At 41.3% G+C, this 18254-nt stretch overlaps 1 protein-coding gene across 2 annotated transcripts in view; it reads right to left on the reverse strand.

The window, feature by feature from the left end:
- LOC146582763 (neural-cadherin-like) overlaps positions 1 to 18254 on the reverse strand; it is a 342729-nt gene that overhangs the window by 76476 nt on the left and 247999 nt on the right. For both annotated transcript variants that reach the window (XM_085287908.1, XM_085287866.1), the window contains 3 exons: positions 12302 to 12429; positions 3168 to 3289; positions 1263 to 1386 (listed from right to left, as the gene is read on the reverse strand). In XM_085287908.1, coding sequence (XP_085144034.1) covers positions 1263 to 1386; positions 3168 to 3289; positions 12302 to 12429 — 374 coding nt within the window. The remainder of the gene's footprint in view (positions 1 to 1262; positions 1387 to 3167; positions 3290 to 12301; positions 12430 to 18254) is intronic.

Below are 18254 nucleotides of genomic sequence, written 5' to 3' on the forward strand. Positions count from 1 at the left end.
ATGATGAAAGGTCTGCTACCAACAAAATCTATACAGAGGAAGTTTAACTGTGGTGGTTATTAACAGATGCCTCTAGTTGTGCTCGTCTCTGGATCAGTTTGGCCCACCTCCTTCCAGCAGGGCGCAACGAAGATGTCGGTTGGTGTTAAGAGTTTAGTTGCTCACCCTTTGAATACAACACAGGCCTCCCAAGGTAAACAAGCCATCTACAACCTGGGGCACCCTTCAGCACCTGAAGACATGCCATGATAGAGATGGACTAGCACTACCCAACAGTTGCACATGTGAGACACACTCCACAATCCTTGTCTGCACCACCCTACCCAAGTATCCTATGCCCCCTGTTACCTTCAGATATTAAGACAATATTGCCCAAAATTCTGATGACATTTTTCCACCAGATTGAAAACACATCTAACTGTGGAGGACAGTTTAAACGAAGTCTGAATCATAAATGCCACTATTGAACAGATGCAGAGTGAGAATGTGACATTATCACAAGCAGCGAGTAACAAAGGTAATTTAAAAAAGTTTAATAGGTAACACATAACCTATTTGGAGCTGAAAGTCAAACATCTTCCAAGCAGACCCATTTAATTTCTAATTTTCTGCCATGTGAGTTTTGATTATCAGGGAACCCACATCTCACACAATCTTTGGCAATCCAGTCTGAAAAGCCTGACATTTATGTCTAAATACCAGTTAAAGCAGCCGAGGCTCAGCAGTTTTAGATGGACAGGAGCAAAATTTAGCAGTCACAGCTTTATTTGATTCATAACCAAAAATTGTAGCAAAACGTGCAATTTTAACCAAAATTTCAGGCTTCAGAAGACTGCAGGTTCACACGAGGCTATCATAAGAGAAGCCTGTGTTCATACAGAAATGATTTGGATTTTGTTGGGGCTGGGCTCAGATTGTCATGGCTGAGTATAGAGTCCTTGACTTTTTAACTCCGGCAGAGCTGGTTACTTGAAAGTCTCGATTTGATGTCAGACTGGGTAGGAGGGGAAAGGTTCATATTCCATTTCACTCTTAAAGTGCATGTGTGTAACATTTGAAATTTCTTTGAGATTACAGTTAAAAGCATAAAAACCCATCTCTCACATGGCACAAGGGGACTGTGAATGTCGAAGCCTGTTATTAATCCATTTATCAGCTGGAGTGCAGGTGTGAGTTTAACTTTGCTTGCATACTGGTGTGCTAATGGTTGTGTGGTTATGTATGGGTGTGCGTGCGTGCCATTGTATTATAAAGTGTGTTACCTTGCTGTCCACGATGAGGTTACGGACGCAGCCGGTGAAGTGTTTGTGCTGAAGCTGGGGGTAGATGTATGGGATGTCCTCGTTCACACCGCCGAGCTGAAGCACCTGACTCATGTTCAGGTGTCTAAAACACACAGCGTGACAGAAGCATTCAAAAAGCAAGGAAGGATGAAACAGAAAACTATAAGACTTTGCAGCAATGAGAAAGAGCCTGAACCTGCTGCTTTAGCACTTAACAGTCTTATTTTAATCAGCCGTTTGCAGTTCAAAATAGGAAATCGAACATGTTATCAGCAAACAAAATCTGCTGGTTCATTCTGCTAAGTCGCCTAATTAAAATGTGGCGTAAATCTTCTTTTTACTTTTCTGGATGCCCCTTATTTTCTTTTTCTGTCTCTTTATGAAAGAGAAGTTGCTGCTCTAAAACAACAACAACAATCTTATTCTCCATCTCTGATTGTCGGTGTTGTCACGAGTATCCACAGTCTGTGGAAGAATCTCAGAGGATAGACGTTCGTTGTCCAGCAGCAAGAGTATTTTTCATCTAAGTTAATGTTTTTGGGGCTACAACCCCGTCCAAACAGCAGGCAGACGCAGGGGAATGGCAACAATCATTTGGTAAACATAGAACGCTGATAAGAGCACTACAATTACAGCCAAACAGTAAAATTAGTTGTTAATATTAATACCATACTTCGATGGTCTATGGGGCTGCAACGCTAACTGCAAAACTTTGGACAGTTCTTTACATTTGCAGTTCCTTAAATCAGCGGTCCCCAACCCTCAGGCCACGGACTGATCCCAGGCCACGAGAGCTGAGGTTCGGGTGTGAAATTTATGGTTTTCAGGGTTTTTATCGTTAACTCGGTTTCTCTGGGTGTTTTCCCGTGTTGTAGTTGTGTCTTTTTAAAAAAATATTTAATATTTTTAAAGAAATATTTACGCGTTACCATAGCGACCAGAGAGCATTAAGGGGCAGAGAGGAGGATGTTACTCTCAATGTTGTTGCCGCATTTCAGGATGACGCTGCTAATAAAGTGAATTCACGTTTATTATTATATTTACAAAATACCACAATTTTTGTCTTGGTCGTATCATTTTATTTTGTTATATTTATCGCCGACACCTTAAAGGCCGGTCCGTGAAAATATTGTCTGACATTAAACTGGTCTGTGGCACAAAAAAGGTCTGTGGCTTAAATGTATATATGCATACGACATCCCATATAAACAATGGGATGTCGCATTTTCTTAAATGTAAATGTTGTAGATTTTGTGACACTGAGCCAAATAGTTTTGAATAATTATCATTTTTACAATTACAATAAAGCTTACTGGTAGATTTTCATAGTTTTTATCATGAAACAAATATGTTTTTGTTTTTTTAATCACATGTTCTGTATATAAACTCATAAAAGACAACACAAACAGTTTCTATTAAATCTGGTGTATAATTTATTTTTGGGTTAAATTCGTTGTTACTTTTGCAAAAATAATTCTGAGGTTTTATGGCAAAGAGAGAGCATACAGTCTCATCCGGCTATACGTTCATTTTACAGCGTAATATTTAGTTCTCATTATAAAATAAATGACCAACGCAGCTGTAACTTTCACCATGCAAAGTGACAAGACTTAAAGAAACTGCAAATGTTTGCGATTTAGCTTTTTCTTCGGTGGAGACGGTCACCCAGCACTAACAACCAACCACTGCTGGGGAGCATTCAGAAGTAGAATCAAGCCACCATGAAAGCAGCAGAATCGAACTTTGAAGGACACTTTTTCTTTTTTGCAGTCTTGTTGAAAAATGGTAGCCTGCTAACACATGGGCCAAATTACAAGCAAACCAAGTCTGAGGCAGTGAGAAAGTCTGTGGTGTGCACGCATCTGTTCAGGTGCTTCTTTTTACCTGTCGGTGTTAGGCGTAACACCCATCACTTCACAGGAAGAGTGGTCTTGAGAGGTCAACCAGCTACCCACCAGTTCCTTCACCGCTGCCCCTGAGCATCGATCCAGGGTGAAACGTACTTCCTGCAGAGAAAACAAACCAGCGCACGATGTACTCAAATAATGCTTCAATAAATCACAAATAAGTCATTTCTCTGAACTGTAACGAGCGTACTTTCAGCATTATTACCATGGTGAGAACGGCATCTGACTCATATTTCTTTCATTAGTGCATGCTGCACTGCTCTGCTGCATGACAACTTAAACATGTGGACTTGCCTTAACAAGAATGCGATTAAGCAGAAGCCACAGCAGCTTATTCCAGTTAACTAGACTCTTTATGGGGTTGGCAAGATGGCGTCGTAGCGCGAACACCCGTCTCACTGTGCTCCGGTGAGGTCCCCCGATTATCCGTCTAAAATACGTGTTCACCTGGTGAAACGTTACAAATGTGCGTGGGAGTAACTCTATAATGAGTCTGGACGACTATTTTTCTAAAATGCCTAACGTCAGGTCTAAGAAAAAGACAGCTCCGGTTGTGCAAGCTAGCGACATTGTGGGTCCTATGGCGGCTGAGCCTGAAGAAGCTAACGCCAGCGACACAGAAATCTCCGCTGACGCTGAGGAAACTGGGAGTGATATCGACCCGAATATCCTTGCGGCTCTGAGTAAGATAACTGACAGCATTACAACTTTATTGGACGTTAAAGTTGATACTGTGCTGGCCGCAATCCGTGAACAGACGTCTCGGATCCAGGCTCTGGCGACACGGGTGGGAGACGCCGAGATACGGATTTCAGGCGTGGAAGACACGGCAGGTGTATTGCAGGCGAAAGTGGCTCGACTCGAAAAACAAGTAACTGACATGGCAGACCACATGGACGATTTAGAGAACCGCAGCCGCAGATGTAACCTTCGCCTGGTCGGGCTTCCCGAGGGCACGGAGGGAAATGATGTTGTCGCCTTCATGGAGTCATGGCTCCCCTCCTATCTCGAGCTCACAACTAAAAATGGGAAGATCAAACTAGACCGCGCTCACCGCTCTCTAGCACCGAGGCCGGGCCCCAGCCAGCGCGCCAGACCCATCATTATGAAGCTTCACAACTTTGCTGATAAACAACGTGTGATGGCCGCAGCTCGGCGCCTGGCTACGCAGCCGAACCAACCAACAAGTCGGATCAAAGTCTCCTTCTTTAATGATTATTCAGCGGCGGTAGCCAAGAAACGCAAGGCTTTCGACGAGGTGAAAAGCTGCCTGAGGAAGAAGAATGTGGATTATGCGCTTCTCTACCCCGCCACACTGAGGCTGTTTGCCAACGGCAAGGAGAAGAGATTTAACACACCGGAGGCAGCTGCGTCCTATGCGGACTCGCTGCCCTGAATCCCCGTAACCACCGGAGTACTCCTTTTCTTCACACTATGCCTTAATTAACCGGTGTGAGTACTTGCCGAATCTAGGCGTATATGACTCTTTTTTTTTTTTTTTTTTCGTCCTCGCTGCTTATAAGCGACCAGGTGAAATCTTCCACCCCATCGGGCGGAAGACTGTGTTTTCGTCTATGGGTAGGCGTGAGTTACGCGCGTGCAATGCCCTTCGGCTTTCCCGACGGGCAGGAGGAGATTGGTTTTTCCCTACATGTTTAGTAGGGCTGTTGCCAAATCACTGTTCTTTGAATGTTCCGTCACACAGCTCTTTCATGCCTTTTTTATTTTTATTTTATTTATTTATTTTTTCAACCAGGGTGTGGTGAACCCTTTGGCTCAATATGCTTTGTGTGATACATGAATAAGTCTAATAATGAGTAGGCTGCGAATATGCACCTGGAATGTACGAGGGGTTCACAGCCCTATTAAGAGGAGGAAGATATTTACTTGTCTAAGAAAGGACGGTGTAGATGTTGCTATGTTACAAGAGATACATCTTGATAATAATGAACACTTGAAGTTGCAACAAGGATTATATGGACAAGTGTTTTTTTCATCCTTCACTACAAGAAGTAGAGGAGTGGCAGTGTTGATTAGGAAAAATGTACCTTTTGTAGTAACTGATTGCGTTAAGGATCTGAAGGGCCGCTACGTGATAGTCAAAGGGACTTTGCAAGGCCAAAATATCTTATTACTGAATGTTTATTTTCCACCTGCCCACCCAACTACCTTTCTTACCAAAATGTTTCTGGAATAGCCCCATTTCTTCCTAACTCTACCGTTATTATTGGTGGTGATTTCAACTTAATGTTAAATCCGCTTATGGACAGATTTCCACACAGCATTGCAACTCCTTCTCCTCAGGCTTGGAGATATACTCACCCCTCCGATAAGCAATACACATTTTTTTCGGCTCCGCATAGGTCCCAAACTAGAATTGATTACTTTTTTCTCCCGAAAACTGACTTAGGTTCAGTAGTATCGTGCGACATAACAAGTATAATCATCTCAGATCACGCTAGGGTAATCATGGATCTCGATCTTAAAGCTGCGCTTCATAGGTCCCGCCACTGGAGGCTTAATACCATTATTCTTAAGGATGAGGAATTTACCTCTCACTTCTCTGCAGAATTTAAAGCGTTTTTGGATATCAACACCCCCTCAGCTACTACTGCCTCTGTTTTGTGGGAAACATGCAAAGCTTATGCGAGGGGCCTAATTATTTCGTATTCTGCGACAAAGAAGCGACAACGGATGGAGGAACAAAAATCTTTAGAGAGCGAATTGATGGATAAGGAGAAAACATATATTGCCTCCCCATCACCACCATTATGGCAAGAAATAACCGCACTCAGGTCAGCGCTGAATTGCCTTCTTACCAGAGATGCAGAGAAGAAACTTAAATACACCAGACAGAGGTTCTACGAGCATGGAGATAAGGCCGGTAAATGTCTGGCGTACTATGTTAAGAAGCGCGCAGAATCGAATACCATTGCAGTGATATCTGATGAAGGTGGCCACAAGATATATGAAAACAAACTGATAAATGACTGTGTTAAGAAGTTCTACGAAGCCTTGTACTCTTCTCAACAAGTCCCGGAGGGGGTGCAGCTGATGCATAATTTCTTCACCCAATTCGACTTACCAAATTTGTCAGAGGAACAGAAGACTGCCCTTAACAGCCCTATAACTAAGACCGAAGTGTTTAAGGCTATTAAATCACTGCGAAGTGGAAAGTCGCCAGGGCCTGATGGCTTCTGTTGTGAATTTTATAAACAGTTTCGGGATATTATTGTGGAACCGCTTCTTGATATGTTCAACCACTCCTTCATTACGGGTGAATTCCCGCAGACACTGAAGGAAGCCAACATTTCCCTAATTCTAAAGAAAGGGAAGTGTCCTGATTTGTGCGGATCCTATAGACCTATAGCCCTCTTGAATGTAGATAGGAAACTGCTTTCTAAAATTCTGGCCACCCGCTTAGAAATTTTTTTACCTGTGCTGATAAGGGAGGACCAGACAGGCTTTATAAAGGGTCGAAACTCAGCCACCAATGTTAGACGCTTACTGAACGCTATTGTAGCTTTCAAGCAAAAATCTATTGACGGCCTGGTGCTTTCTCTCGATGCGGAGAAAGCATTTGACAGAATTGAGTGGTCTTATTTGTTGTATACTCTGGGCAAATTCGGCTTAGGGGAGAATTTTATAAAATGGGTCAAAGTTATCTACAATAATCCACAGGCAGCAGTCCTGACTAATGGACTTAGGTCTGATTACTTCAACACTCATAGGGGAGTTATGCAGGGCTGCCCCTTATCGCCCCTTCTATTCGCTCTGGCCATAGAGCCTCTTGCTGAGGCCATAAGGGCGACGCCCACAATACGTAGTTTAGAGATTGGACAGCTGTGTCATAAAATAACCTTATACGCGGACGACATCTTGATTCTTTTGACTAACCCTGTAACATCCGTACCCAGTCTCATTGAGGTGATTGACAGGTTTAGCCATTTCTCTGGCTATAGAATCAATTTGGCTAAGTCAGAGGCCATGCCTCTCGGTACTCTTTTCACAATGCCGGCTACTGTTCCTTCCTTTCCTTTTAAATGGTCTCCTAATGGATTTGTGTATTTGGGGATCTTTATTACCCCGTCTCTCGACCAATTGTACAAAGCCAACTTCACACCCTTATTTGGCAAACTCAAACAGGACCTAGAGCGGTGGGCGTCACTTCCTGTCTCCTGGCTAGGACGCATTGCCCTGATCAAAATGAATGTGCTGCCCAGGCTATTGTATCCTATCCAAATGATCCCCGTCTTGTTCTCTAAGAGAGTACTGAAGGACATAAATGGTTGGCTCACCTCTTTCATCTGGAACAAGCGCAGACCCAGACTCAAGATGGCAGTGTTGCATCTGCCAAGCTCCAGGGGCGGCTTGGATCTACCTAATATTAGATTGTATCAGCTTTCTGCCCATTTAAGATTTGTGAGCGACTGGGTCAGGGGTAAAACCTCAATCTGGTCGGATATTGAGACAGCTCTGTCACAATGCAAACTGAGCGATCTATTATTTTGTAATGATTTTAACGGAATTAAGGCCCTTTGTACAAATCCTGTAACAATCAACACCCTAAAAGCGTGGCGAATTGTCCGCCGTCTTGAGGGAAGATCGAGAATAACATCAACCTTTACCCCTATAATGAATAACCCTGCTTTCCCTCCGGGTTCTTTGGACCCCGGCTTTCAACGATGGTCTGATAAGAATATTAAGTCTCTTGGTGACCTTTTCTCGGGTGGTGAACTCATGTCGTTTGAACAGCTTACCAACAGTTACGGCTTGCCTAGACAGGATTTCTTTCGTTTTTTGCAAATACGACACTATATCACTCACAATACAACCCTTGCTGAGCACCCTGAAGTATCTGATGTTGAGAGGGTTTTGTTTGGGCAACAGCTGACGGTGTCTCTGAGTTCATTTTACCATGTGCTTAATGCTTTGACTACCACTGATGCGCAGGGGATTAGAGGTGTGTGGGAGAGGGAACTGTCGGTAACCATAGATGAAGATAAGTGGGATACCGTTTGGTCTCTCGCAAAAAGGATTTCAATTTGTACTCGGACAAGAGCAATCCAATTTAAGATTTTACACAGATTACACGTATCCCCTCACCGCAGACACCTCTTCAGCCGCTCTCTTTCCCCTGTGTGTCTTAAGTGCAAAACTGATGTAGGGACTTTAACTCACTGTTTTTGGTCCTGTTATAAGCTTCAAGAATACTGGGCTGACATTACAGGTGAACTGGGGAAAATCTTCCACGTTGATATAGAGATGGACCCTTTGTCCCTGATTCTAGGTCTTCCAAGTGACCGCCTAAAAGCGGCGGCCAACAAAAGATTGTATAACACTCTAACATTTGCAGCCAGGAAAAATATCCTCTTACAATGGATCAACGATAGGACTCCCACTGTCTGTGGCTGGCGCAAAATAGTTTTTGAACTGATTCCTCTGGAATACCTCACACACGTTATACACCACAGTGTGGGTCAGTTCTATGGGATGTGGCACCCCTTTTTGGACTATATTGGACCGGACCTTTCCGCTATCTTATTCAAAGGACTACTACACACGTGATCACTACCCGGGCGCTGTAAGACTGACTCACCACCTCTTGTATGTTATATTTTGTATTTTGTATCTTGTATTATGCCTTATTTAAGAGCTGTTGTGTACGTTTTGTGTTTGTACTGTTTTGTTGTTCTGTGTCTACTGTCGAGACACTGTCGTGTTAAAGGAAAATCTGCAATAAAAACAATGATGAAAAAAAAAAAAAACTAGACTCTTTATTCCATCTGCTGTTTACCTCTCAGTAAACATGCCTCCTCCTTCCTGTGGTAATTAGTAAAGTTTTAACCCAAACACACAGCTACCCGATGGCTCACATCACAGGAAAAAAAAGAATAAAGCATGTAAGAGGGCTGAAAATAATTTTTGGGGGAAATCTGGTCCATTGCCTTAACCTTCCAAAAAAGTTGGCGCTGAAATCATTATAATTACTCGGCTGGATAAAAAGCCCGTATGTGCCAGCACAGTTTCAGTCATCAGTGTGCTAAAACAACACCTTTAACTTACTTTTCACACATCCACGATAAAAGCTTTCAGACATACGTCAGGAACACACAGAAAAAATGTCATTATGCTTGGTAATACCAATTCTATTTTCTGTCAGATATTGAAAGTTATAAATCAGTTAAAAGAAGAATACTCTGTGATTTGGATAACACTCACTACAGATGATTAACAAACACACCAGGCAGCATAGAACAGCATTTATGTGTTGTTTTGTTTCTACACCTGCTGGTATCACCTCTGTGTGAAAACAGATTCCAAATATGATGCCTACATCATTCATTCGAGTATGATTTTGGCACGTTTTTTCTCATATTTACATCATTAATAATAATAATGATAATTTCACTTTAAAACAGGGTTTACATGCAGCGATAAAGTAACGTAAACAGTACGTGTTTGCATGATTAAACATGAATACAAACTCTGTATCAACAGCTAACGCTGCAGATTTTATGTAAATAATTTATTTTAGTTTAATCAAGTCATGTTCCTGTTAGCAGACCGTGGTTTACTTATTTATCAATGTGATTCTTAATGAAGGACAGCGAAACAATGGTTCTTTGGATCTATCATTTTCACAAATGTTACTTAATTTGAAGAAAACAAAAAAACAAAAACACTGCTCTTGGTTCTTGGCTGCTGAATCACAGAGTAAATCTCCCAACAACAGCTCTGTCCTTCCTGCTTTGGATCTCATGCTGTCACACAACCAGGTTGGATAAGCCGCAGCTGACTATTCAGGACAAATGAATAGATTCACATGTGATTTAGAATAATACCATTGTGGTGCAGAATAATCCTCGCTGTAATAACAAAAGTCTGAATGCATTCTAGTGTTCACGCGATTCCGAATAATGCTATCGCATTACCCGAAAGTCTCACTGCATGCTTTCCTTTGGCTGCTCTCATTCTCAATATCGAACAAATTTCCCTGTGTTTGTACGTGTGGTGATGGGAAGCTGAGCCTGAAGCTGTTTTCCTTTCATTCAAAAGAAATTAAAAAAAAAAACTGAACAAAATTGGTGTTTTCTACCGAACTGAATAGTTTGGCAAAAGCCATAAATGAGACACAAATTTTAGTCACACTAGTGAGTAGCGAGAGTGAACGCTCTCTAACGGCGTCTCCTTTCTTATAATCTGAACTCAAGGCAGCGTAATAAGTGTGCTTTTGAAGGGCGGAACATTGCAGGTCTTTGAGTAATGAGCTAAATTAAGCCATTTATAAATTAAGGGTGACATAAGTGTAATTATTCAATTTTAGGTTTTCGAGAGGCCTCTGATGGAGCTGAATATGAAAAGGCTTCACACTGGCCGTGTGTGTAAAAAAATGTGACTCAGTCCTGTGCTTTTACTGAAGTGCTCTAAAGTGGTACTGAAGTGGGATGCTAGGATGAAAGAAGGCTGAGATGCAGCCAGGTGCCCAAAGCCTACAGTGACACTGCAGCTTTCATTATGTCACAGCATCTAATAATAGAAGCAGGAACTGTCATTGATATACGACAGGCGAATAATATGCAGAATAATCTTAACAACATAAAGATTTAGTCCAATTTCACACTAATTTAATTAACTTGCAATTATTTGGGGCAGAAGATGTTGCAAGAGGGCTACTGCAATCATCTGTCTGCAATTATCCTCCTTTGTACTCTACACTGCAGACAGTTTTATAATACTTAATCACGACGTCTTCCCCATTTAGATTCCTGGAAAATAACAATATTAAAAAGGTTTGCGTGGAGCCGAATGGGCGATGCTTAAAGTCTAGGACATATACTAAATATATAACCTCATCTCTGAGATCATACATACAAATCAGCAGCTTTATCAAATATACCAGAAAGAACATTCAGTTCAAAAGTTTGACATGGTTTAAATTTTTTGGCCCAAAGACTGTAAATAAAAAAGAGACATGGCCTATAAAACAATGAACTCCCATGTTAGAGCTTCAGTGTCAATATTTTTGGTCTCTCCCTCTCGATGAGATATGGGGACACTTTTTTGTTATGTATTTTATTTTTAAATGGGGGAATAATTTAACCAATGAGCACTAATGCTCTATAAAATAAAACTTTAAACTAGCAAATGAGACCATAAATGTATAAGTGTTTACTGAGGTTACTATTCAGGGGAGCCAGAGAGTCACCTTCTTATAGACTCTGGCACAATCAGTGGTCCAGCTATGACCATCCCCTTCCTGCTGGCCATGTAGTCTTTATTTTGGACTGTCAAACAATTAACAATAATTCCAACTTGAATGGCACTTGTCATGTGCATTTATATGTTAAGAAATTAACAAGTATTCCCAAGAAATTACCAATTTAAATCTTCTAAATACAAGGACATTTTGAAGGAATGTTAGTGGACTATTCTGGGCTGTTATCTGATGTTTGGGGTAATTTCAAAAGTGTGCATCACATATTTTAACCAGAAGAGCGACTTCAGCGCCGAGCTTTACAATCACAGCTGAGCAGACTAGCAGGGTGTTCCTGTAAAACTGCTAACTATCTTGTGCAATACATTTCTGGTAAGTTTTTAAAAAATGACCGCACTACTGTCGTTTTATCCAAGATTAATAACACATTGCATGCATTTATATGTATATACAAAGTAAAGCAGCCAGTATATTTCAACCAACATTGGGTTGATTCATCACTTAGCACGTGGGCCAAAGACCCAGAATCACTCTGGTGCTAATGTTACCTAAATAAATGACCTGTAGGCTTGTTACTCACAATGTGCACAACTAAAGGAGCAGCTTACTTACTGCATCATATCCCCTAATGCAAAGACAGTGACATTTATACATGATTGCAGAAGGTGAATGCAATGTATGGTAAAGGTGAGAACAAATTATATTCAAGAAAGAAAAATCCATGTGTTTTGAATACATGAAAATATTAGATGTGCCTTTAAAAGTAAAACAAAAACAATAACAATCTCATTAAAACTGGATAAAAAAAATATTTTTTTCAGTGCGATGTGAATTTATTTGAACTTATTTGCTAAATAGATGATGGCTGCTGTTAAATGGAGAGAGCGACCCACCTTGCTGTTGCTGCGGACATCCAGCCGATGCCACCGCCTGTCTGCCACGTTCACGTTGCCTGGCAACTGTAGCACCACTGTGCCCGAGCCATGGTTGATTTTCAAGGTGGGGGTCCCGTCTATTAGCTCTAGACAGAGAAAGAAAACGAGAGGGATGATAGGTGAGGGGTGAGTTGAGAAATTAGTTTTCAGAGCTGCAATATGAGCACTTTTTAGCTCTGTTGACAACCAATCTGGTGCTGGTACTGAAGTCTCGAAAACAGCAGCAAAACCACTGTAACAGAATAATGTATGCCAAAGAATTAAGTGGTGTATGAAAAGTTATTTATTAAAGAATGCACCCCAACATAATGTACCAAATTGCCAATATTGTCTCTGTATATTTGCTCTAATGAGGATTATTGCACAGAGGCTGCTGTGATCTAGTTTTTTTCTTCATGGCAGTCAACAAACATCAGACAAAAGTTATTACATTCTATTTTCTGACTTACTCAAATGGGAAATTAAAAGTTAATGAAGTGGTTAAGACTGCCTGTGTGCTTTGCACCATGTGTAAGGAAATAAGAGACCGACCGGCATTGGCAATCCATCATCACGCATGCCGAACTTCAAAAGTTCATGCTGACACATAACAGTGAACACTAAACATCTGCTTATACTGTGGGACTGAAGGGACTTCTTAGTTCACGTAACAGCAGCTTGTACTTAGTCTGCATCAGAACTCTCACCCACAACTTTCTAAATGTCAATTTATTGACTCAGTGGAAAAAGGTCTCCGATATATCCACTCATTGAAGTATTTTTAGGCCTCTAATGGTTCCAACAGTGTTCAAAGAGTCTCCGGGGTCTGTTTTCATTAAGGCAAACGGATAAATCTGGGTCATTTCATCGTCGTTCCTATCACTTCTAATGTTCAAATGGCAACTTCTGGGTGAAGCAGTATCCAAAACTACATTTCCTGAAATGAGCACTAGAGGTTCATTTAAAAATACACTAAATTACATATATAACCAATCCAGTTGTAAAGTTTGAATTCACAGAGGTGTGGCTGTGTTGACTGGCAGGTAACTCCTGATACAGATAGCTATAGCTGGTGTCTTCAGCTAGACGTCCCCCCACCACCTAATATGAATCACTAAACTGTGTACAAGTTATATGGAACACTATAAAACTCGCTACACTTGGCTGATATGGTCACTTCTGGCTCTAAGAAATCCAGGATGTTGCTGATCATAACACATTTAAACCAGAGGGTGATGCCACCATAGCTACCTCCTTCTTTTATATACTGTCTCTGACATTGCTCGTGAAAAGTAGGTCAAGTTCGTGCATGACTCTTATGAAGCTGATCATCACATTAAGAACTTTTTTACTGTCCCATTAGTCCACAGTCTGCACTTCCACTTTCCAGCGGTGAGAAAAAAAACTTATGAAGAGTACGATCCAATTAGAAATTAGTGAAAAGAGTTACAAATGTGACTGCAGCGACTTCACAAAATATGTCGTAATTATGTTTTGAAATTATGGCTCATGTCAATACGGCAGCATGTCTCTGTTGGCTATATTCAATTAAAAATAATAATAGGCCGTCACAGTTCATGTCCAACAACTTATTATTCCCAGTTTTACCCACTGCCCCCCCCCCCCTTCTTAAGCTACAATCCCACACACCCACTGCCAGAATTAGGTATTTAATTTAAACTAAAGCATTTGTTCTTAGGGTTCATTTAGAATACTCCCATTTGGCTTTTCTCTGTTAACTCCGAGTCTGGCGAAGTGAAGTACTTTCAGTATATGTTAGAATTATAATTAAGACAGAAAAAACTCTGGCATCGATTTCACAACTTCTGCACTCTGACATTTGTCTTCACGCTGCAGTCAGTTGAAGTTTGAAGTCAAAAGAGGCTGACAAAAATCAAATTCCCTTCTTAGCGCTCTTCAATCCGCCGTGTGTGTCTGACTTCAGCTCTGCTTTCGTCATCCCTCTTGCTGCATTTCTTGCGATGTCAGTCTGCCTATCAGCACTCTTTCATCTCCTGTCTGTGTCTTTTACCTCCTGACTTGCTTCACTCTTTCATTAACTTCTTCACGGTAACTGACATTTTACATTGTGCCACTTTCAAATAAGTCACCATTGCTTTCTACTGACAGCTTTCACTTTTTACCGTGCTTTTGTGCAGCACTGTTTTTATTTTGTTATTTTTTTATCAGCCTCACTTATGACATGTATTCAGATGTGATTATTTTAATGTTTGTGTGCAAAAACATTATCACTGAAAAGATGCCAGAGAGTTCAATGCAACCCATGCAGATTCTTCTTCTTCTTTTTAACACAAGTAATGTTTGTCAGAAAATGACATATATAATATTTAATAAGTGTAAATACATTTTACAAATGTTACAATACATTTTATATCTACATCTGGAGCCTGTGTCTGATTTTTTGTAACAAACCTAAGTTTCCCCTTAAATAAGTAGAGTTGTTAGCAATGATGATGAACAATGATAGACGATGGCTTTGTCGAGTAGCTACGTGTCTGACACCATGAATGTAGAGTGGCGGTGTGTTGATGACCATCCTTGCATTAATATAGTGAGACTCATTAACTGTAGTGTTAAAAATAAACTCTGGGAGTAACCAGATAGCTAATTGGTTACAGTGTATCTCACATGGGCACAAAAGCCAACAGCATTGGGAATTGAACTATTAGTTCTTGGTTAAATTCCTGGTATAGCAACTTTTAACATTTGCTTTTCACCTGCACCAACTTGCCACATTGTTACGGTGTAATGAAGAAAAAATAGTCAAAATAATTCAGAAGGATGTTTCCTCAGTTATCACTGCAAAGAGATTAAGAGCTAACGTTATTAGTTGTGTAATTTATTGAGAAATGTTAGACATTACATTTGACATTAGCATGTATGTTAGCTGTTAGGTCTGGGTACTCTTTACTGAAAACATGGTCCAAAATATACTAAAAAAAAATCAAATGCAAACGGTTTTACCAATTTTACTGAGGAGATTCAATAGGTTTGTTTTTCAGTGTGTTGTCAGCTCCCTTCTAAAAGTGTCTTTTTCTTTCTACAATCTTTTCCTAAACCTAAAGAGTGCAAGAGGTGACCTGATATCTCACTTTATATGGGTTCTGCACAGCATGTCCCTCACCAACGGAGAATGACTCCAGTTTGCGGTCAACATCTAAAGAATTGTACAGCTCATAAAAAGAAGTCCTGATCTACAGTTGCATCCCTGCTGAACACCATCATTACCAGACAGAGCTGCTTAAATAACAGTTTTTAAAAAGGAATTAATGAAGATGCATTTGGCTTATTGTATAGACTGCTTAATGAAAAAGATTGGAAAGCTGGCATTCAAAATAAAATACTGTATGCAACATTTGTCTTCCACATAATAGATGCAAATAAAGTAACCTATTTATTTTTGTAGTTTAGCTGTATTAACATTTCAGTCTATAGTACCTGTCTCCGTTAGGTAACAGTGGGTAAAACCAGCTGCTGAAAGTGAAACCTAAAGAAACACATACATACCAAGAGAGAGTCAAACTCTCCTTTTCAGCTTCCTGTAGGTCAGCCATAGCCACACTGGCCTTTCCACATGTTTAAAGTGGAACGCTTGCACAGGCCATTCTGAACGACCAATATCATTATTTATTTGGAGGACTTGTTGAAATTCGGTCCTAGTGAGCACATGATAAGCTGGTCTTTTATAATTGCTTTGCCAAGCCTGAGATGTGGCTTTGTGATGAGAGCCCCATTCTTCATTACGCTACCTCTCATATAGGAAAAAAGAAAAACAAAGCCCTGGCACTTTCATTTTTCAAACCGCAGTCAGCTAGAGCAAGTTTGTTGCTGGCCTCTCTTTTCCTCTCAACTCCCATTCAATTTCCTGGACATTGAGATGCAGGATGAGTAGATGCAACACTTCAGGAATGATCCAATTAATTTTAATACTTTGGCCAAGGCCAGACAATTCACCAAAAAGAACAGAGTAAATTCAATATATCAGTTCAAGTCAGAGCTTTCCTCCTTTGTTTAACTTGTACATTGTTCTCTTTAGGCTCAGCTCATTCCCCGACATTTAAGCTGCCTCATTCATTCCCTTCTCATTTACTGTCCTGCTTGGGACCCTTCAACTTTTTTTCTTCTTTATCTCGCATATCTAAGTCTTTCAATTGCAATTCTTCAGACTGCCCCATCCCCACCCTCAGGGGAATTTCTTCTTATCTTGAATCTATCTTTATGCCAATGCTCACCCCAAACCCTCCAACACTGCAGCATCCAGATAAGTCCAAGCTGGTAATACAGTGACAGCCAGAAAAGGGCACCTGCATAAACCTAACAGAAAAACAGTTTGTGAATGTATTAAAAAACAAACAAACACACACACACACAGGTGGAGGCAGGTGCAGAAAAGTGCACACATAAACAGGCACCCAAAACAAGCTCAACTGCAGATTGACCAGCTGATTGTCCGCCGCTGCCAAGAAGCCTACCTGTCAGGACTGACATGTAGGGTTGCCAACCGTCCCTTAAAATACGGAATTGTCCCGTATTTAGAAACAAAAGCACACGTCCCGTATTGAGCTAATAAGGGACGCACTTTGTCCCGTAATACAGTGAGAATCAAAAGTAGTCTATAAATGTTAATGGAATTAACGCTTTGTTGGAAAGCATAATTCCCAGCCCCTCTCCTGCTTTGTGACCAATGAGCTGACAGCACACTTATGACAATTCGAGTATGACAATTCAGATTACCGCTCATCTCATTGGTCGATGAAAGGTCGCTTACGGAGAAAATACCGGAAGACAACAGATGACCACAACAAGAAGCATGGCCAACAGGGAAACAAACGCCGACACTGCGGTGCAAGTCTCGGACGACAGTACACCTAAAGCTGGGCAGACACTGTGCGATTTTTTCAGTCATGTTATTCAGCTCCTGCTCAAACTGCACGATTGACTCGCAGGGGTTAGAAGTTGGTAGGTCACGATGCAGGTCTCACACTATACCGCCCGATGCTCTGATGCGACCTGAGTGCTCACACTGTGCCTCCATAAAATGAAGGTTATAACAGAAAATCTGTCGCTCTGTCTCTCTCTCTGTCTTTCACTCACACAGACACACCACCACCATCAACTTTGCTAAATTGCTAATGAAAAACATTGATCAGGCAGCTGTGAATGAGCAGCAGTGTAAATCCAACTATTTTCACGGTTGTTGTGGTCGTGATAATTTTGTGATGCCACATCGAAAAGGCTCGGATGAGCTTTCCAAAGTTCTACAAGTTGTGCCTCCATCGCTTGTGTCCAGATCACACGCTGCACTGCCGTGCTGCGCCGTCTTTTTCACCGACGTTTACGTGTTTGCGCGTGAGCAGTGTGAGCGGCTCACGAGCGATTGATGATCGGGAGCTGCTCGAGGTGTTAATCGCTTCTCGTTACCCCACGTATACTACACGATGCACGATGAAGGCCAAAATCGGGCCGATCACCAAATCGGTCGCACGACTCAAAAATCGGCTCAAAATGGGCCAAAAATCGCACAGTGTAAGCCCAGCATTAGAGCAGCAATATTTGTTCGCTCAGAGAAAGAAAAATAGGCTGCAAAAGTACTGGGAGGAATGGGAAAAGGGAAACACCTGGCTGGGAACATGCACGATAACACCTATAAAGCGCACTGCACTGTGTGCCGGCGCACTTTTTCCATAGGCATGCTTCTAGTGGTGGGCACATGAAGAACATGAGGGGCGTGAAAGCTCGGGGAACCCTTAACCAATTTCTTGTCCACCAGGCCACAGCAGAAGCAGATATGGTATGTAAACACTGGTTTGTTGTTTAAACCCTCTGGTTAAGGTTAATATGGGCATGTGCAGTGAATATCAGCGCTATGTGGCCAGAAGTGTGATAATATAACTTATTTTGTGTAATAAAC

The sequence above is a fragment of the Mchenga conophoros genome, linkage group LG1, assembly GCF_057382185.1.
Source record: "Mchenga conophoros isolate Kocher_MC1m ecotype Shallow Benthic linkage group LG1, M_conophoros_male_GT1.1, whole genome shotgun sequence".
In the NCBI taxonomy this organism is placed as follows: domain Eukaryota; kingdom Metazoa; phylum Chordata; class Actinopteri; order Cichliformes; family Cichlidae; genus Mchenga; species Mchenga conophoros.